Source organism: Elgaria multicarinata, chromosome 10 (assembly GCF_023053635.1).
Source record: "Elgaria multicarinata webbii isolate HBS135686 ecotype San Diego chromosome 10, rElgMul1.1.pri, whole genome shotgun sequence".
In the NCBI taxonomy this organism is placed as follows: domain Eukaryota; kingdom Metazoa; phylum Chordata; class Lepidosauria; order Squamata; family Anguidae; genus Elgaria; species Elgaria multicarinata.
Window position 1 is genome coordinate 88,296,265 of NC_086180.1, and position 22,708 is coordinate 88,318,972.

Genomic DNA, 22,708 nt, shown 5'->3' on the forward strand with positions numbered 1-22,708 from the left:
CTGTAAATACTATACAGAGCTCTGTGCAAGTCTCAAAACATAAAAGGAAAAGCCTTTTCAAGCCTTTTAAAATGCAAGCCTTTTAAAAATAGAAGATTTGCAAAGCTCAACATAAGCTTTAAAAATAATTCAAAATTTACCTTCTGTCTCGTGTTGCTGTCTGCTATGGTCTGGATTCAAGCTGGTTGGCTGGTGATTGCAATGCTGTCAGGTCTCCCCTCCTTCACAAACACAGATGGATTTATTAAATCACACACACATTGTGTCGTTCTGACTGCTGAGAAGAGACCAGGTCAAGGCTTGGCTCCAGACCTCTGTCTAAGTCCATGCTGCTGCTGCTAATGCTGCTGCTGCTGCTCAAAGCATGTCCTCTGTTCTTGGAAATTAGCTGCTCTGTTTGCTTGCTTTATCCTTTCTGTGCTTGCTCAGCTTTTAAAAGATATCCAGGGATTGGCTGGGGGCGGACTCCTTGATGATCATATTCTTGCCTTAAATCTTCGGCTAATAAATGGAAATCAGGGGGCCAACTATGCCCATATATGGCACCCATGCAGTGTGGTATGGTCAGACAACCTGGAGTCTCACACCTATGTACTGGTAGTGCTGCTGAGTGGTGGAAGAGGATGAGGGAAGCAGAAGGATGGATGCAATGAATGGGATCATAGAGGGGACAGAGCCAGAAAGAGGAAACTGTGGGCTGCGGAAAACTGGTGGTGAGTTTGACGAGGACAGGGTACCCTGCCCCCAAATGGACCCACTGCATCTGAGAACTCATCTGTGGAGAAGTGGTGTATCAATACTTCAAATAAACACAATGTCCCATGGGCCTGACTAGACTCGAGCTAAATGATACAAAAAGAGGGGTCAGTGTTCCTTAAAGCAAATAACTTGTCACATATTCCTGTAGTAAGACGTACACATTAGTGGGCTGGATTTACAGCATGTTAGCCATGCTTAGGTGCACTTGAAATCGAAGGTAGTCATAACAAATGTTACATGTTGATTTACAACCAACTTGCTCTAGATCCAACCCAATATATCATTATGAAAACAGTTATACTGTTCATGTAATATTCCTGATGCTTTTTAACCTAAAGTTCTTTCTTCTCAAGTATAGTTAAACAATGCCATACAATTAATGGGTTTACTTTCGTAGTAGTGAATTATAAGTTGCTTTAACACCTTATGTTTATAATTTGCATTTAATTTCCCCTCCTTAGACTGTGAACCAGAAGAAGTGACTGACTGGTCTATGGACGAAAAATGTTCCTTTTGTAATTTACATAAAGAAACAGCCAGTGTAAGTAGTACCATAAATTGCAGATGTTTTAAAAGATTTTTCAATTTCTTATTTTAATTCAAACTATTGTACAATGTAAAATGTCTGATGAATGCCTACTTTTATAACGGAAAGACCACTTATAAGGATTCTCGACTTTTTATCCCACCCAACCTCCATTAATCCTAATTTAGAATTGTGGGTTTTCTTTATACCTTTTAGGATCATACATCAGTTATTGGTTCTTTGCAGTCAACGCCTACAGAGGAACTATCATCTCAGGGCCAGTCCAACACTGATAAAATTGAGTGCCAAGCAGAGAATTACCTAAATGCACTCTTTCGCAAGAAAGGTAACCTTGTTTTATTTTGGTTGTTATTGTGAAATTGATACATAATATTATAGATATAATCAAACTATTCATCCTGGTTTTCAAAGTAAACATATCTATATTTCATAGTCTCATTCCATTTGGATTTTCTATCACATTTTCCTACTCTTGTGTTCTGTTCATCATCTCTATCCAGCTGTAACTTCCTAAATTTCCCTAACTTATTTTAAAGCTTAAATAGCTTTTCGATGGCTGAGCTGTTAATATATATTTGCTTTATAGTAAAACGGCTTTAACAGGAAAATAGATTTTTCAGAATTCCATGATGGCTCTTGTAAATTTTCAGATGTCTAATTTAAACTTTAGCAATATTACAGAATGATCTTATCCTCTTAATTATGCCTGCAGGGGAGAGGGAGCAGCATAGGAAAGATACTCTGCTGCTATGCCAGTAGAACGGCTACATATGATGTACATGCTCAACTCTTATAAAGGGGAAAGACTTCACTTGAAAAATCAAAAAATAGGGGCGGGGGAAATGACATCAAACAACATCACCAAAGTCCACCAGTCACGGACTGTGTTGCTGCCGACATCCCCATGCTGCCCATATACAGAGAGAGCCAATCAACTCGATGGTGATGTCTCCCTGCATCACAACATACACACAATTAGCCCTAATGGTATAGACAGTAATGGTCCTGCTACTGCCATTACCCAGCCATCTTAGAAGCAGGGGTTTGGATCTCCTTATGCTGTTCACAAGCATTGTTTTGGAGAACAGCATGCAACATTCACAGCAGGAGGCCTGCAGAAAGCATGCACAGTCATGGAGATGAAGGTTTAAGACTCAGCAAGAGAAGGAAATACACATTTGAGCCCCCTCCCTCCTGCTGTCACCTGTAACTGCTGAACTTTCCAACTAAGATTGTAGTGCCTGAATTTGCTTTCCTTTTCCCCCTCCCCCTCCTCCCTCCCAATCCCCTTTCCTTTTGTGTCATGTCTTTTAGATTGTAAGCCTGTGGGCAGGGACTGTCAAGAAATACTTTTGTAAGCCGCCATGAGAGCCTTTTTTGGCTGAATGGCGGCATAAAAATCCTTAAATAAATAAATAAATAAAAATAAAAGAGGCCAGGACAGGCAACAAGGGCAGCCATAAACTCCAACTCACACTGCAAACACCACATAGAGCTTCCCTGTCCAATCAGGCACAGAGCAGACAGGACTCACACATCATGGGGCATTTGTCTTTCCCCTGACCATAGCTTCAACATCTGATCATAGGTGCTGGACGCACAGGATGCAGGAAGAGCCCTGATCCTGTGGGGAACAGCTTTTGTTTTATTTACTGAGAGTTTCAGTTACTAATCCAAGGTATAACCCCACCTTGGTGGGAGGTGTAGCCTCGCTCCTACATGGTGGGAGTAACCTGGCTCCTGCATGGGTCAATCAGCCCTTGGGGACCACCCCCTCTCCCTTGCAACCCATATGACTAATCCACCTGTCCCCTGCTATTTTCGCCCATAGGCCCAACAGGCTGGTTAGCGTCCTAGCAGGACTCATTGCCCCTCTCCCACATCATCTTTTCTCATCCCTCCTTCTCCCCCTCCTGCTGGCTGCCTCAAACACCCTGGTAGGCGCATCCATCCCACTAATGCATCCTGATAGGCTTGCCTCTCACAGTCCAGGAAACATAACCACAGTGAGCATAGAAAGGAGGAGCCCCACTGGTCCTGAGCTCATCAAGCTTCCTGCTTATCTCTGTCAAAGTCCCATCTTGGGACAAGCTGAAGCCAGATAGAGTGGGAGAAAGGGATCGTAGCAATAAAAGGATCGCTAGCAACAAAGGAACAACACATGGAGCATAGTCAAAGCATTTATTGAAAAGCGGGATGGAGTGGATCTTGAAAGAAAAAGGCAATTGGTGATGGATTGCCAACCAGTCACTTCAGCAGGGTTCTACAGACAGCTCGGTAGTTGGTATAGTATCCCTTATGGTACCATCTCCATATTAAGAACAACATCACCTGTTACATAACTGGCTATCATGGAGTTGGCCAGGATGAAGGAGCCTACCTGGAACAAGTCGGTTTGGAATCCCATGAAAGAACAGCTGAGAGCATCGTGGTCACTGCTGCTGTTCATGCAGGGGGCTTCTCTCCTGGTAAGCAGATAATACCTTGGGAATAATGGCCTGTGGAGAGCAAAGAGATACAGAGAGAAGATAACAAGTATATTCAGCACCAAGACAAGTTCCTGAACCTGGATACACAAGAGGCATTTGTGGGAGAGTGGGAATGAAGAGGAAACCGTACTCATTCCTCTGTCTCTCTCCCACCCCCCATTTGGAAAGACTGCAATGACTGAATCATAGCATAGCAGAGTTGGAAGGGACCTACAAGGCCATCGAGTCCAACCCCCTGCTCGATACAGGAATCCACCCTAAAGCATCCCCGACAGATGGTTGTCCAGCTGCCTCTTGAAAGCCTCTAGTGTGGGAGAGCCCACAACCTCCCTAGGTCACTGGTTCCATTGTCGTACTGCTCTAACAGTCTGGAAGTTTTTCCTGATGTCCAGCTGGAATCTGGCTTCTTGTAACTTGAGCCCGTTATTCCGTGTCCTACACTCTGGGAGGATGAAGAAGAGATCCTGGCCCTCCTCTGTGTGACAACCTTTTAAGTATTTGAAGAGTGCTATCATGTCACCCCTCTTCTCCAGGCTAAACATGCCTAGTTCTTTCAGTCTCTCTTCAAAGGGCTTCGTTTCCAGACCCCTGATCATCCTGGCTGCCCTCCTCTGAACACGCTCCAGCTTGTCTGCATCCTTCTTGAAGTGTGGAGCCCAGAACTGGACGCAATACTCAAGATGAGACCTAACCAGGACCGAATAGAGAGGAGCTAGTACCTCACGCGATTTGGAAGCTATACTTCTATTAATGCAGCCCAAAATAGCATTTGCCTTTCTTGCAGCCATATACTTCCATCTTTTGGAGGTAGAACACTTAGTGTTTTGACAACTTGTTCTGTTGCGCTTCGCAAACCAAAAGTGTACAGGTGTATTTGACCAGCAGTGGCAACAGTCGGAGTGGAGTGCTTTGTGGGAGACATTGTCCCCTGTTGTTGTTGTTGGATGGGGAAGAATGTTAGAGCAATACAATTCAGATAAGGCACAGTATTCACATATGACAAAGGATATTTGGGGAGATGGGAGTCAGTTGCACTTTGTAGCATAATTTCCTCCTTCCCTCGCTTAACTGTGTTGGATGTTCTGTCTTGACACCCCTAGTTGTTGGAGTGGGTTTGGTTGTTCGTATCTGAAGTCTCAAGGCATGGTACCTGTTAGGGTTTTAGGCAGAGAAGTGTTTGCAATAAACTCTTCCCCTGAGTGTTATGGAGGCAGGGTGTTTTGTGTACAAGCTACACAAAACTATTGAGAAGTCATTGGGAGAGAAAATCTTTGTACCAGGTCTGTGGCCGATGTAAATTTTTATTTATTTTTATACCATCCAATAGCCGAAGCTCCCTGGGCAGTTCACAAAAGTTGTGTCATTAATGAGTTCGTAGCTGTGGTCAAGGATATTGGATGCAGTGTAAATGTGCTCCTCCCCTGGGCACCCATATTTCCATGCATTTAACTGTTCTGTCAACATACCTTCACCAGCAGAACTGTGTGGGTGGAGTGTTCCACTGACATATCTTTCATGCCAGCAGTGTATCTCAAGTTTGTGCTGGCATAGTAAAGTGTACACCAAATCCTACAGCCCCTTAGCTAGCAAACCTTGAGAATAGCTCTGTTAGTTACTGAAGCCTGAATTAGTTCAGTACTAAGTATTGGTTCTTTTGATGATTGGGTTCCACCAGTTCCTTAGATTAGGGGATAGAAAACTACAGTGTTAGCTTTGGATGTGGGAAACCTAGATGCAAATCCCTAACTAGCCAATTCAATTCCTATTGCTTGTTGTGTCTTAGGTCTAGATAGTTTGGATCCAATATAAATTGGAACACTTATCCCCACATAAGCCTAAAAAATACCTTTGGTCTGTTCCCCAACAGACCAAAATGAAAATGTCATATTTAAAAGTGTATCTGTGTGCCAAATTTAAGAACATAAAAATTGCCTTGCTAAATTGGACCAGTGGTCCATCTAGTCCAACATTCTGTTTCTACCAGTGTCCAGCCATATTTCCCTGGGAAGTTTGCTCAAAAGCATGATGTGATCACAGTTTTCTGTTTGCTTCCCCCAGAATCTGGTTATTAGAAGCTTGTGGTATCTGAATATGTAGGTTTAATTAAGTTGTTATAGTTAATAACCATTTCATTTATTTATGTTGAGATTTTATGCTACCCTTTCCTCCTCTAGACGGGGACATCTAAAGTGGCTAATATTAATTAAAGGAAAAATAAACAATACAATGTTAGCCAAAGTAGAAAAAACTCAGAACAGAAGACAAGAACATCAACAAACAAATAATCAATACAGAACAAGTTTGAATTAAAAATCTAAGCAGCAGAATAATCAAAAGCTTGCTAGAATAGAAAAGTTCCAGAGTAGTAGAGGAACACATATAAAGAAGGTGATTTTGCATACTGGACTCTACTACAGAAAAGGCTCTCATATGTTCTTCTTTGTAGTCTCTTTGCATCACACCATGGGCTCTGCGCCTGCACGGAGCAGCATCAGGAAACTTCTAAAGCTCAGGTGCTATGGGCAGGAATCCCTCCCCCACGGCACTGTGCACATGCTCAGAGGGGTTCCTGCCCATTCCCCTCAGTTCTCTTCGACCGCCATTGTGGCAACATCGTTGAGGGACTTCTCTTGATTCTTCAGGTGTTAGTTTCTTCCTAAAAAAAAGAAAAAAAGAAAACTATATATAGTTAGTTATAGTTACTGTTGGACGTTTATAGAATTTATTCTCTCCGTTTCAGGTTATGGCTGCGCCTGAAAAATATGGACGAGTCGTATGGCCCTAAAGGGCCCCGTTTCGTAAATGTTCTGCTTGTGGAAGTAAACTTCCACCATTGGATAGCCACTCCCTTTGCCGTTTGTGCTTGGGCGAGGGCCATGTTGTTGAAAAGTGTTGATTTTGTCAGTCTTTCTCTAAGCAAACTCGGAGACATCGCTCTGATCAGCTTAAAGCTATTATGTGAACCAAGACTCTTCAAGCGGTCGACACTCCGACCAAGCCGCAACACTCAGGCAATGTTTCTCCTCCGTCTCCACTTCTCCAAGAAGCAGGGCCAAGTGGACAGTTGGCATCTGCGACACAAGGGTTACTTTATCGCCAAAAATTGTCTAAGAAAGCTGAGTCCGCTAAATCTACTTCTCTTGACCAAAAGGAAAAGAGAAAACAAAAGAAGGTAGCCAAGACCGTGTCGTCTAATATGGCACCTACACAGTTCCCTCGGTGGCCTCTAATTGTCGAGCACGTCGACGATCCTCGGTCTGCACAATGACAATCGGACTTTCGAGAGACCAGTACTGAGGCTTCGGTCCTGGCTCCGATGCCAAGTACTATGACAATCTCGTCCGCCTTCTCGGCAGCAGGAGGACCCTCAATGCCGTTATGTTTTTGGCTGCGTCAGGCAGGAATTACTATTATCCTGCATCATGTCGTCAACACCAATCAAGATCCACTCTTGAGTGGGACAGACAACCGGATTTTGGCCACTCTTATTGGTCCCCACATCACAGTTACGAACCGCAGCACCGATACCGTGATAGCAGAGACTGGGACTCTTATGATTACCATCACTGTGACGACATGGAGTACCATCATCGACACACACATGAGGGGGTGACGGAAAGAGAGCCGGATGTCTTTCTCTCTCAGCCCAGAGATGATCATGCAAGACATGGAGCTTTATCATGCCAGCGTTATACTGTGCAATCACTGTGAATTGCATGCAAAGGACTCAGAAGTTTTCCACTTTATCATTTGCTTTGATTGTGAAGTACTCCCAGGCATCCTGCCTTAATTGTGCAATAAAGCCAAAAGATTCGCCGTATTTAGTCCCTACATTTTGAGCGTATCTTCCGAGCCGCTGCTGGGGCGCAGGAGCAGGATTTTAAAGAAATGCTTACATCTGCATAAGCTTTAAAGATAAAGACACCAAAATTGGCACAGTAATAGATATTAGGGAGAGCTTTAAGCATACCAAATTTGAATTGAATTGGGTCATCCATTGATTTTTTAATGATTTTTTACATTTCCTCCCTTAAACTCACTTCCTGGTATGCAAAGGATCGCTGTCGCCCAGTAGCAAAAACAACAACCGCGAAAGCTTAGCACTACAGGGATAATCCTAGGGAAGCAGGTATGTGGGATGAAGCTTTTGGTTTACCACCTCGTCAAACTCAGATGATACAACGTTCCCAACAACAACAACCAGATCCACTCCCAAAGTCACTCTTGGGGATTGCGGGCCGTAAATCCTCTGCTGGACATCAGGCTCGAGATCACATCTCCCCACCATCGGTCCATCAGACATCTAAGATTATTGCTCAGCCTCTTCTTCTTTGCCATCTGTCCACCCGTCCATTTCATCACCGGATGCAGATGTGGCTGCACAAGGAGCTCTGTCTCCATCAGAAGACTTTGGACAATTCATGGACCAGGTTATGTGTATGGCTCAGGCACTGGGGATTGCAGTACAGCAGGCTGCTCCAACCATAAAGGACCCAGTTTTCGACACAGTATCAACGGATATAACCCGTCCAGTTTCCATTCCGATGCTTCCAGTACTGTTAGACACCATCAAACATTCCTGGAACACACCATCATCGATGCCCCCAATGTTGAAACGGCTGGATAGCCTTTATAAAATTCAGCAAGAGGAAGCTGCTCTCCTTTTTCAACATCCAGCCCCAAACTCTGTTATTGTAGAGGCAGTCCAGAGTAAAACCACGCATCAACATGCTTCATCCACAGACAAGGAAGGAAGGAAGGCGTCTGGATCTTCTGGGTCGCAGGGTTTATTCCTCTGCCAGCTTGGGCTTACAAGTGGCCGACAAGTCACCTCCATAATGAGGCCTTTAAGTTATCACGCCAACAAATTCACACATCGAAGCATGAGGTTGACTGCGGGTCAAAGGCTCTCATCGCGGCCATTGCCTTGCATAGACATGCCTGGCTTCGTTCAGTGGGTCTTTCCCAGGAAATGAGGGTGAAAATTGAGGACCTACCTTTTGATGGTTCTGGCCTTTTTAATGATAAAACCGACGACGCACTCGATGCTGTCCAGAAAGCTTGTGCGACGGCGAGGAAGATGGGTTTCCAGCAACCATATATTCTACCACAGCATCAATGGTCTCAACCTCGACCATCCTTCTGTCAGGATTGTTACCATCAACACTTTCGGCAGAAACCGCAGCATCAGAGGAGACAATTTCCAACTTCCAGAGGAAGAGGTTTCCTAAGAAGGAATGATCCTCCAAACTGCAGATGGTTTTGACTCTTACCGGCCTTTTCAGGTTATAAAGCAACCCGGCCTTTTCAGTCTCCAATGTACTATTCTTGATCAATGTCCTAGTGTAGATGGTGGTTCATCAACTCTGGGCAGCCTTGGAGGACACTGATTATTTAGATCCATTCCAAAATGTCTTTTGGCCTGGGTTTCGGACAGAAACATCTTGGTGGATGACTTATTCTGGGGAATGGATAAGGGAAGTGTGACCCTCTTGGGTTCTCCTGTATCTCTCAGCAGCTTTCTATCCCATCAACCATAGTTTTCTTGGGAACCATAGGTTTTTAAAAGGGATTGCAATATTCCACCTTGTTGGTCTTGTGGGAAATGTGCAAGATTTTTTGGCAAGCTCAGCCTGTGTTATTTCCTGTTTAAACTATTTTTAATAGACATGCTGTTTTTAGTAATGCTTTCATTTTTATTTTGTTTTTCTAAACTCTCTTGAATGGCAGGGGAAGGTGTTTCCAATAAAATAACTGGATATCCTACCCAGATGATAGCAGTAATTCAGAATGCATGGGCTGCAATCTATACAGAGTGCCACCTCCTGCTACCTTCTGCTGTTGGTGCTAGTCAAAGTAATATTGGAGAATGGGCCAAAAGAGAGAAGGGTGTGTATTCATGAGAACTGCACGTGCAGTTGAGGTGTTTCTCTGCTGTGTTTGCTGCATGTTTTTCCAAAGCTGGAGAAACAGATTTTTTTTTCATAGAATAGTAGAGTTGGAAGGGGCCTATAAGGCCATCAAGTCCAACCCCCTGCTCAATGCAGGAATCCACCCTAAAGCATACATGCAGTTTGGCTCTTCAGCACTGTATATGTTATCATGATGTGTAAAGAGAAATCTTGGCTGCACATGCAGTTCCCTTGTGTATGATTATGCTCAGCCCTTTGGATTATAGCCTTTACTGACCACTGAGTAAATTCAAAGGTAAGTGTTGAATTAGCAGTTGCATTAAATAAGTGTGTTTTATAGAGCCAAGAGTGGCAAATTTTAAAAATATTGGACCATTTAATCTTGTTACAGGAAGGTAATAAAATAAAGGTGAATGTTCTAATTAATATGTGTATTGCGATGTTATCTCTCCATAGATCTTCCTCAGAACTGTGATCCTAACATTCCCCTAGTTGCTCAGGAATTAATGAAAAAGATGATCCGTCAATTTGCAATTGAATACATTTCAAAAAGTAGTAAAATGCAAGAAAATAGAAACGGTTCATCATTTGAAACAAGTCTGATACGTAAAGATATCCAAACGAACCAAACAGAAAATTCAATTCAGGAAGAACAGGATAGCCCTCTAGACCTCACTGTGAATCGAACACAAGAGCAGGATACTCAGCAAGGTAAATACCTTTTGTTATTTATTTGATGTAATTGGAAACGAAATTCATGGAAATACATGATATATCTGAAAGCTGTCTTGAATCAATGTTTAATTACTTTTATGTAGAGATGTAAAATTTCCAGAAATTCCGTAAAATTCCAAGCATGGCTATTTGTTCCATTCCTTATTAAGGTTATTTTTCTAATGTATCTCTTACTAATAGACATTTAGAGAACATAGTATGTCAAGAATAATAATTGTCTTGTTTAATTAATTCTATGTAAGCTCATCTGGGAGCCTTTTTGGTCGAGGAGCAGCATAAAAACACTTCAAATAAATAAATAAAATGACAGTTTGGGTTTTGTCCTGTATAGACTTGTGTTTCTGGAATTGTTCTGGTTAGACGCTGTAACGGGCAATGTAGTTCTAAAGCCATCAAGTGAGGGGGGGAAAAATGGTAAGTTATCACACCACTGCCACCACATGCAATAGAACAAGATGTGGGTTATCCCACCTATGTTTTGTTTTTTTGCTTGTAAAGCTTGAGGCTTGAGTGTATGGAACTCAATGCCACAGTCTTTAATAAAGTTTCCAAATAAACATTACTGTTAGGAAATACTGCCTCAGCTATAAAATCTTTTACTGCTATCTCCAAAATAAACCCTCTATACCTAAGTGAAATTCAGTAGCCTGGTTCCTTTGACATAATGATGGGATTAACACCACTACTTTCAAAATGAACAAAAATTTAAATGTTTTATTAAGGGAAATTATTTACACAAGGGAATCGTATTGTATTTTTCCCATGTGCTTGCAGGACTCACCTCTCACACGCTAGGGCTTTGGCATTTCCAAAAATAACTGCTGACATGTTCCAATTTGGAAATGAGCGATTCAGTTAATTTTCGGGATTATTTTTAGAAGCATCAGAGCCCCATTGTGCAAGTAGTGGCTCTCCATGAACATAGCAGAACTTAGCAGAGGCAGAGTGGATACTGTCCAAAATGTCACTCTTCAAATAAAAGGTTGAGGTTGCTTAAAGATACTTAAATTAATTATGTTTGGTTACTATTCCTGATAGGTAAGAGAGTCTTCTTGAGTTAAATAAGCTCTCTAAAATAAACTTTAGACCAGATTTCCTAAACTCCACAGGAACAAATGCTGTACACCAGTCTTCCTCTTGCTCCAGTTCTTCCTGCTTCTTCTAGCTTCAAGCATGATTCCAATGTTTCAGAGACTACTTGCTGAAACCCCGTCTTGTCAGACACAAAATGTACATGATTGCTTATAAAATTGTCAAGTATGTTATATTCAATTTAAAAACGTAGGTTATTCAGACAATAATTACAAATTCACTAAGTTTACTTTTAAATGTTTTTAATTTTAATGTTGATGATCAAACCAAGCTATACATAATACATCTTATGTTCCTATAACCACAAAGTGACTTTACTTGCAGACAGAGAAAGAAGTTCAGAAATAACGTCACAGTCACCAGAGCTTGGGATAACTAGGGCCTCTTTATTTAAATGGGTAATTCACCCCTCCCTGGATCTGCATGTGAGAGTGCGGGAATCTAATTAATCCTTTCTCTAGGCAACTAGCCTGTGTTATGGGCGAGACACTCGGCCAAGCCAGGAGTCGGGTAAAACCCGGCTCCTTTCTTGAGCTACACTTGCGTGCTTGGGGGAATCACCCCATGTCACCCCCGCTCGGAGCTACGCAACTCTGAGTAGGTGAGACAGAGAGGTCCCCAAAGGCAAGATATATATCCTGAGTTGTGAGGATCCATCGAGGATCAGGGCTCAGAACTGGCCAATCACCATCAGATGCACCAAACGTCTTGTGATGTCCTAAGATTCCCACGAAGGAGGCCGGGGAGCTAAAGCATGCCTTTATAGGCTTGCCCCCATCCCACACTTAACACTGTACACATGCCCAATGCACGTGTTGCGTCATTTCTTCCTCCTCCATTCCCGCAAATGCCGCCTTCTGCCCAAGTCGTGCTGACAAGGTGGGAAGAGGGTATCTGTAAAGAACACTGGGGGCGGGGGGGGGGGGGAAGTACTTCTATTTTTCCATTTTCCAAAAAATCCCATTTTTCTGAACTTCCTCACCCCCATCAAAAAAAAGTGTTGTCGTACCCCCATGGCTTCAGAATTTCCAGAAATGTTACATCTCTACTGCTGCTAAACAAACTGAAGCTGAATCCAGACAAGACGGAGGTGCTTGCTATCAAAGGCCATAACCTAGGTTTGGAGGTGTGTCAACCGGTTCTGGATGGGGTTACACTCCCCCTGAAAGACTGTGTTTGCAGCTTGGGGGTGCTTCTGGATCCGCTCCAAATGACAGCCCAGATAGATGCAACGGCCAGGAGTGCCTACTATCAGCTTCGGCTGATACGCCAGCTGCGCCCCTTCCTAGAGTTGGAAGACCTAAAGACGGTAGTGTACGCACTGGTAACTTCAAGGCTCGACTTCTGTAATGCGCTCTACATGGGGCTACCTCTGTGCCTAGTCCGGAAACTTCAATTTGTCCAAAATATGGCAGCCAGGCTGGTCACTGGTACACCTAGGGGTGACCACATTACACCAGTTTTAAAATCTCTTCACTGGCTGCCGATTAGTTTCCAGGCGAAGTACAAAGTGTTGGTTATTACCTTTAAAGCCCTACATGGTTTGGGTCCAGGCTACCTGCAGGATCGCTTCTCCCATACAATCCGCCCCGCACACTCAGGTCCTCTGGGAAGAATCCACTTCAGCTAGCAAAAACTAGATTAACAACTGTTACCCAGAGGACCTTCTCTTCTGCTGCTCCCAGACTGTGGAATGGCCTGCCGGAGGAGATTCGTTAACTTGACAGTCTTTTAGAATTTAAAAAAGCAATAAAGACTGATCTATTCCGGCAGGCCTATCCAGTGAAATTTTAGAATGTTTTCAGGATGTTTTCATGATGTTTTAATCATGTATGGTATTTTTTAATTTGGTTTAATGTGTATTTTATATCATGTTTTTATACTGTTTGTTTTACACTTTGAATGGTTTTAGTTTTTGTAAACCGCCCAGGGAGCTTCGGCTATTGGGCGGTATAAAAATGCAAATAATAATAATAATAATAATAATAATAATAATAATAATAATAATAATAATAAAAAATCCCCAGGACATAAGAGCATTGCAAAGCAGCTTTAGCAAGAGCATCATAGCCACCATATCAGGTTCTGTGGCTTCTGCCTTAAATGGCCAGTTATTCTTATGATAATAGGGAAATTCAAGATAATTCCTCTTGTAGAGGGCAATGTGATTTGCCACTAGGGTGCTTGCCCATGGACAGTTGCCAACTACATAGTGCAGGCAACTGGCAAATTGCAAGACTGAATTACTGTATTTCTACTAAAAATGCTGTCAGTTGCAAATGAAGATTGAAAGGATAGTCTGGCAAAATGATTAACCTTGAACAATACTCAGTATCATCTATTTTAAATTTTTCACTCTTAAATTGGCCATTATTTACAAATCAAAGTAGGAATATATATTTCATATGAATCATATTCATTATGGAGTTCTAATCAAGTCTTTGGAATGTAAATAAGGATAGGATGCAGCCAAAGTCAAGCTATTGATCTCACTGGGGGTGACTTAGGTATGTCTTCAATTCTTCCAAAGAAATTTGTGCAACTTAGGGTGCAATCTTATGCATTTTTAGACCGAAAAAAGTCCTACAACTCCCAACATTTCTCAGCCAGCCATGCTGAGAAGCTAAAAGCTATAGAACATTTTTTTCTGACTAAACATACATAGAATTGTGCCCTTAAGTAGTGTTTAACTTTGGCTTTATAAATATATTAATGAGTATTAAAGAGTAACAGATGACATTAATGCTTTTTAAAATGCCCTTAAAAATAAATCTGATCCAGAATTATATGAATTAAAATCTTTAGGTCTTAATCATCATTTTGTTAGACGGATTAATAACTGCATCCCTGCAGACAAAAAATAAATGTTTAGTAGTAATACAGAATGTGCCTTCTCATTCCCATTACATTTTTTTGGGAAATTTTTCATTTTATTTAAAGTGTTACAGAAAAAAAAATGAGCACAAACAATCCCCTAACACTTAATATCAAACCAACAGTTATATAGATATGTATAATATACCAAGAAAAGAAAAGAAAAAAGGTTGATTGATACAACTACTAGGGGAAGAAAGCTTAATCGAAATAAAAAGAAAAATTAAAAGGAAAAAAGAGACAAAAAGTAAAAGAAAAAAGATATATATGTGCGTGCTGTATTCCTTCATTTGTTGTTACAATGTTCATATACTCAGAGCTGAAGCAGGCACACATTGTTGTACATCCAGTTGTGCTGCATATTGAACGAATCTCCCCCATATGGCATCAAACGATGTTGATTTTTTATTTTCCTTTAATTTGAAGCAAGTCATAAGTTATTTTTTCTGATACTGCCACAGACCATATATTTTGATACCATGCAGTTAAATTCAAATTGTCCAATTTTTTCCACTGCTGCGTAATTGTCTGACGAGCAGCTGTCAACACGAATATTATTAGGTCTCATTCCATTACATCACTTCTAGATAGAAGGGATAATGCTGTTAGGGGCAAGTGAAAACATTTTTGCTGATTTATTTATTTTGTCATCTGTTTATGTTTGAGTTGGAAACAAGCATTGACTTTGAAAGTTCTACACAAGTTTGTGGCAAGTAGCAAGTAGTACTTTTCTGTGTGAACATCTATGTTAACAGAAAAATCTGCCAATCCAAGTGGCAAATGGTAGGCACTTAAAAATCTTTGGAAGTTTGGTCCAAAGTTGGACAAGGGAGATTGAATGAAAGAAGGGGGAGAAACCACCTAACCTCTTTCCCATTTCAGGAATGGGGAGAATTTTGTGCTAATGTAGCCTCCCTGATCTTGTCAACTGCTTTTCTTCTCTGTTCTGTCCTTTTCTTTTGCCCAAACAGCCTTGAATGGCACTTTGTAATGCTGTCTTGCTTGAAGCAGTATTCAGGGGTCAGTGGGCAGGGGTCACCCATGCCCCAAATACTGTTTAGAAAAACACTACTTTTGGGGGGAAACAAATGGAACTTGGCAGCTGCAGGGAGACTAAAGCAGCACCATGGATGGGGTAACAATTTTAACTATAGCCCTAATTCCAGGTATCATCAATGAGTAGTATAAGAGTAGGATTTGCACAGAACAATGGGGATGTCGAGGGAGAAAGCTTATCTCCACACTTGTACACTATGCGAAAGAGCGAAGGCCCTGCAAGCTTGTAAGTAGCAAAAGAGGTCGTCAGCTTGCAATTGGTGCTGCCATTGTACAACAGAACATAGTTGTCAAATGTCTAAAAATACTGCCAATTGCAGAATTCTTGTATCACATTAGCAATTACTTTTTAATAAGTAGCTACCAAAGTCAAGAATGGTTTTGCAGCTCAATCAGGCAGATGAAAAATAAGCATTGAAGACTCACTGCTACATGTTCACAAATACCAGGACATAACTGTTTCAGTTGCCTCTAGTTAATTCTGAAAATTCGTAAGTGTTGTGTTCACTCTTGAATACTGTGACAGGGTGTGGGAGAACTGGTAGAAATTCTATTCAACTCTGACGTATGTTGTCTTCCAAAATCAAGGAAAGCATTCTATGGATGTAGATATTTCTTGAAGCCATCAGTAACTATACTATCATGCATGGATGATGGATCTCTGGAACATATTTATCAACAGGGGGCTACAAATTGTTGCTAGATTTACTAGCCAAGCTCTATTGTCAAGTAGCTGGTTCTGCAATGTTTCAATATTTGAAATATTGCAGGTCCAATATTTCCAGAATTTCAGTGGGTCTTCTGAGAAATCTACTTCATATTTATTTATTTATTTTATTTATTTATTTAGAATATATACCGCTCCTCATTGAAAAAATTTCGGAGCGGTGTACAAGGTAAAATGAAAATAAAAACAGAATAAAACAGTTAAAAAAATTTTTAAAAAGAAGCAAAAAAACCAACAACACAGAAATCCAAGGCTGCATGTTAAAGAAAGGCTTCTTGGAATAAAGATGTTTTCAGGAGGCGCCGAAAGGAGTACAAGGTTGGAGCCTGTCTGACCTCCAGAGGCAGGGAATTCCACAGGAGGGGCGCCACCACGCTGAAGGCTCTTCCCCTGGTGGATTCCAATCGGAGGATGGATCTAGGTGGAACCACCAGGAGCAGGCCCTCGGATGACCTCAGTGACTGGGCAGGTTGGTAAGGGAGAAGGCGCTCTCTCAGGTATCCTGGTCCCAAGTTGTTTAGGGCTTTGTACACAAGTACCAGAACCTTAAACCTGGCCCGGTAGCGAATAGGCAGCCAGTGCAGTTCCCTCAGCAGAGGAGTTACATGCTGGAAAGGGGCAGCTCCAGACAACAGCCGAGCTGCAGCATTCTGCACTAGCTCCAGCTTCCGGAGCAGCTTCAAGGGCAGCCCCACATAGAGCGCATTGCAGTAATCCAATCTTGAGGTTACCAATGCCTGTACCACTGTGGTCAAGCTATCCCTGTCCAGGAGAGGCCATAGTTGGCGAACCAATCGAAGATGGTAAAAGGCACTCCGAGCTGTGGCGGCTACTTGAGCCTCTAACGACAGAAACGGGTCTAAGAGTACCCCCAAACTACGAACCTGTTCTTTCAGAGGCAGAGCAACCCCATCCAGAACAGGCAATGAGCCTGTCTCCCGGACTCGGGAACCACTCACCCACAGGGCTTCCGTCTTGCCAGGATTTAGTCTCAGTTTATTGGCCCTCATCCAGCCCATTACTGAGTCTAGGCACTGGTCCAGGACTTGCACAGCCTCACCTTATTCAATTGTCACAGGGAGATAGAGCTGTGTGTCATCAGCGTATTGATGGCATTTAGCTCCAAATCCCCTAATGACCGCTCCCAACGGCTTCATATAGATGTTAAATAACATTGGGGACAAGATGGTGCCCTGTGGCACTCCATAGCTCAATTGCCAGGAGGCCAAGGACTGGTCACCCAATGCTACTCTCTGAAAACGACCCCGTAGGTAGGACTGGAACCACTGTAAAACAGTGCCTCCGATGCCCATCCCACAGAGTCGATCCAGGAGGATACCATGGTCAATGGTATCAAAAGCCGCCGAGAGATCAAGCAGGATTAACAGGGTTGCATTCCCCCTGTCCCTCTCTCGATAAAGGTCATCCATCAGGGCGACCAAAGCTGATTCAGTCCCGTATTTACTCAGAATTCCCCCCTTCTGAGTTCAGTGGAACTTACTGCACAGTAAGCATGTCAGAGTATAGCAGCCATGGTTAAATTATTCATTTCTGCATCCTGTTCAAGCATTTGCCTTGAACAAAGTTTAAAAGTATAGAAGTTTTAAAAGCTAGATTGAGAGTGTATGTATGTTGGTTTTATAACTTTTTCACAAGTTTGCCTATACAATACTAGGGAAGTGCTTCTAAGTAGGCAACCTCATTAAGGGAGACAGAGAGCTCTTGTGCTGTCACATTCCTTGCAATTCATGGAGAATTCAAAAGTGGGAGAAAGTTCGCAAAATGGGGAAAAGCCCTTGACTCTGGTGTGCTAGCAAAACGAATTCTAGAGCCCTGTCTTTCATTTTAATTTATCTCTCGTCTTTGACATATCAGTGATATGATATAGAATGTCTGTAGTTTTTGACAAGATAGCTCAGATTTGAATAAAATTGGAACCATGACAAACTGTAGCTTCAAATCATTTGTGTTTCATTGTTTGACATTCAGAAATCTCCTGATTTTAAGATTTTACACAAGTGCTACTCTATTCATTTAAGTCAAAGAAAATACATTCAACTGTGACATACAATTATGAATCTACTGTCTTCAACCTGTAATAAATACCCACAATGTCTTGTATAGGTCAGTAGTTTTCATTTGGTACTAGACAAGATACACTTATATAAAAATTGAAAATATGGATGCTTATGTATGCATTTATTGAACTGGAACTATATATGTCCGTAAATGATGTTATTACCTTCTTAATACCCAAGATTCCAAATGTCTACAGAAGTCCCCCCCCCCAATTGCCATACTCTGAAAGACAGTGCAAAGATTTACGTTTGACAGTGCTGTCAACTTCAGTGTCTCCCAATCCATTTCTGGGCTCAATTTAGAGTGCTAGTTCTGACCATTCACCTTTGCCAGCTGATAATGTTATGCTGTTCTCCTATAGATTTTGCTCCTTTTAGATGTTTGCTGTTTTAATTTCTATTGCATTTTCAACTTTTCTTGTATGCTTTCCTGGAAATTTATTTGAAGGGCAGGGTAAAAATACTTACAGAAACAATAAATAAATGCTATGTATGTAGAAGTTCATACACGAAGATAGCCTGCAGGTCAATGTAGTGGAGTAGATTTCGGTAGGAATATATGGATGGAGAAATCTAAAAAAGCTAGAAGGAGAAGAACAGGCAATCATTTATGACAGAGAAGGTTTGCCCTCTGAACAAAAGCATTTTGTGCAATATGTATCTTTAACATAATCTCTATAATCTTTTAGGCTTGAAACATGTTTTTGGGAATTTAAAAAAATGTTAATTCTGAGACTTGTAATCAAAATTAGAATATCTCTTGAATTAACAGTTATATGTATAAAGGAGTATAGAACATGTACATTCACATTCAAAGATTTATGTTTATTATAATGTTAGATTAGATAGCATTAATTAAATTGTTTAGGAGTATCATAGAATTGTAGAATTGGAAGGGACCACAAGGATCATCTAGTCCAACCCTCTGCAATATGCAAGAAAACCAGTTAAGCCATCCATGAGAGTTGACTGTCCAGCCTCTTCTTAAAAACCTCCAGAGATGGAGAACCCAGAACCTCCATAGTTAGACCATTCCACTGCTGTACATATCTTACTATGAGGATGTTTTTCCTTATATTTAATCAAATCTAGGTAGCTGGAGCTTATACCCATTATTGCGGGTCCTGATTTCTGTGGCAATGGGAAATAGTTCTTGACCATCATCCCTGTGGCACACTTTCATGTACCTGAACACTGCTAACATGACTCAGCTCAGTCTCCTTTTCTTCAGACTGAACATCCCAAGTTCCTTCGGCCTGTTCTCATAGGGCATGTCCTCAAGTCCCTGTATCACCCTTGTTGCCCTCTTCTGAACCTGTTCTAACTTTCAATGTCCTTCTGGAAATGTGGTGCCCAGAATCGTACACAATACTCCAGGTGTGGTCTCCCTAGTGCCAACTAGAGAGGAATGAGGACTTCACATGTCGTTGATAGAATGCTTCTTCTAATGCAGCCCAGAACTGAGTTAGCCCTTCTACCAGCTATCTACACTGGTGACTCATGTTCATATTGCTGTACTTTAAATACATATCAATGACATACCAATTAAATTTCCTGTCTGACTCCAATGGTCAGAAAGGAGTATGAAACATAGAAACCTCTTAGGAGAATTCTAAGTTCTATTAGACGGTATTTCCTGCATAGAAAATTTATACTTCTGCATATTACAGAAATTGGTTGTAAATTACTAGGAATTGTTAAATAAAGCTACATAAAATGCAATATAATTTTCCTCCATCTTTTTACTAATTTTAAATAGCAACTACCACAAAGTAATTCATCATAATTGGAATTGGGGATTTATTAGACATTTCCAAGTCATTATTAATACTGAATGTTAGAGAGAGAGAGATTCTGTTTGGTTTCTCTTCAGATGATTCCCTTTACAGTTCCATCAGAGCTACTTTGAAATTGTTGGGTATCTGCATACCCTCTGCTAAGAAATGTCAATATATAGTTGCAACAATTTCATTTTGCAATATATTTATCATAACTGCTCTTCTCTAGGATGGGATTTTGTAAAAAGGTCCTTTTCATCATTTTAGAGGTAACATTTTGCAATGTGCACCTCTTATTCAACCTCTGGAACAAGTTTTATACACCATATTTAATTTGTGTATTAAAAAGTAAGATTTCAAATATGAAAACCACCTATAAAATTTGACACTGCTTATCTAACCTGCAAATGATTCCACACTCGTGCACCACTGCCATGTAATTATTGTATCAGACCATATGATGACTGATAAGTTGTTCTCAATCATCTCATTGCGTTTCTAATACGATTGTTTACTCAGCTTGGAAGTACATGTTCTGGAGCTATCTGGTTGTGGGGTATTTCTGCTTTCTAAAAGATAGAAAGTATGAATCTCCTGGCATTATATAGAATGACCATTCCTAGCCTGAGCTACACATGGAGTAAATGACATGGTAGAATGAACTCTTATTCTCGCCTGGCGCCAACATTGTTATCTTTTCAGCTCCAAGTCAAAACTTTTCTATTCTCCCAGGCATTTTAACAGCATTTAACAACGTTAAGTTTGTTTTCTAATGGACCCCAGAATTGTTGTTTTTAAATGGATACTGTTGTTTTTATGTTTCTGATGGTTTTTTTAAATTTTGTATGCTTCTTAATGTTTACCATTTTTAACTATTGTAAACCGCCCATAGAGCTTCGGCTATGGGGCGGTATATAAATGTAATAAATAAATAAATAAATAAATAAAATTATCCTTTCAGTATGGACAAGGGGAATCGCATTTTAAAACGTTCCCCCATGCAAAATATTCCTGCAAGTAGAGGACTAGCACAGCAGGAATTAGATTTTTACTTGAAGGAAGTCTTTAAGCATGTGGGAGCATTCAACAGGCATCCCCCCCACACAGTCTGAAATAGTACAGTACACTTTACCACCTCAGGAACATTGGGAACTCTAGTTGACTGTGGTACTGACATCATAAGTTACCTGCTCCCACAAGACCTAGGTGGGCCATTGGACCATCCACAGTGGTCCAGTGGCTGATAATTGCATTTTGATCTTTTGTAAAATCAGAGAGAACATTTCCGGTATAAGTAACATTACGTTAATCTTGCTTTTACAAAAGAACCTCATTTCCAAAATAATCCTTACATTTTTGTTGTTGTTGTTGTTATCCCATTAGGGGATGGAGTGCTAGATCTCTCTACAAAGAAGACAAGCTTGGAACAGTCAGCATATGATGGATCGTGTTCTGAAAATTCAGTGTCTGGGTAAGCAAGATAAGCATTATTCTGGTTTCTTTAACGATAGTAAGTGGAAATAATGTTTAAACTTGAAGGCAAAAAATATATATCTAATTGATTTGTGTAAAATAAATGTGGGCACACACAGTTATCTCTTGCTTTTGCCAAAGAGTTTCACTCATAATTGTGTGTTTGTGTATAAGTCATATGTTTCATTTTATGTTTTTCACTTTTTCTGTTAAAGAAAAGTTATCAGAACAATCACCAAACTTTAGTTCATGTTACTAAAAGTGAACTGAATGCTTATATACATATGTAAAACCAGGAAACTTAAGCAGTAGAAGAAAATGTATTCTCCATGACTAAGAAACTTTCCAATTGGGGCAAAGGAAAAAAATTACATTTTTAATATATTATTTCACTTAGGAAGAAGTTAAAAACAGCTATTATCTGTACTGTTTCCTAAATAAAGAGAGAGCTCTTGATGGCCATTCTTGCATTTAGATTCTACCTCTTGTATGTGTGTCATGCTGCTAAGATCCCCCTTTATTAATAGATGTTTAATATGCTGAAGTGTACTATTTAATGAAATAAGAGTGAAATAACATGTTATAATTTTGGCATCCTTCAGTCCATAGCTGGCCCTTTTTGTCACTTGTGCTTTTTGCAAATGTATTTTTAAAGCAACTAACAACCCATTAGCATTATTCCTTGACTTAAAATCTGCTTGTGTTTATATCTATCAATCTAAAAAAAAAACTGATTTTTTTTTTTGCTAGAAATTAGAATATAAGTAGGTCTTTAATTGCAAAATAAAAAAAACTAGTTGGATGTCTAAGATGTTTTCTGCTAGAGTTGCAACAAAGTTTCTATGCGGGGGTTGACTCTTTTATTACTTGTTTAGCGGTAACGTCACGTTTCTACTAACAAAACTCCTTTAGGATGGGGGCATTCAATGGATGTTAAATTGTGTAAAGAAAAGTTTTAACCGTTACTCTGCAAGCATCTGTCAAAAGGGAATTGCAAGCAGATGAGAAAGTTATGAAATACTGAGCTAGGATTTAAAGTTCTTGGAAGGGCTGCTATAGAGGCTGTGGTATGATTTTGACACATGGTCCTACCAGAACTGTAACTTTTGCTATGGTAATCAATAGCTACCACAACTCAAAGACTTAAAAGTATCAGAAGCAGTGATGTTACCTAAGCAAGGAGTATAA

General features: G+C 40.7%; 1 protein-coding gene across 2 annotated transcripts in view; it reads left to right on the forward strand.

Annotated features, from left to right (window-relative positions):
- The window catches only part of LCORL (ligand dependent nuclear receptor corepressor like), a 96,086-nt gene that overhangs the window by 46,684 nt on the left and 26,694 nt on the right, over nucleotides 1–22,708 (forward strand). For both annotated transcript variants that reach the window (XM_063135333.1, XM_063135332.1), the window contains 4 exons: nucleotides 1,221–1,300; nucleotides 1,502–1,631; nucleotides 10,164–10,418; nucleotides 21,431–21,518. In XM_063135333.1, the coding sequence (XP_062991403.1) occupies nucleotides 1,221–1,300; nucleotides 1,502–1,631; nucleotides 10,164–10,418; nucleotides 21,431–21,518 (553 nt within the window). The remainder of the gene's footprint in view (nucleotides 1–1,220; nucleotides 1,301–1,501; nucleotides 1,632–10,163; nucleotides 10,419–21,430; nucleotides 21,519–22,708) is intronic.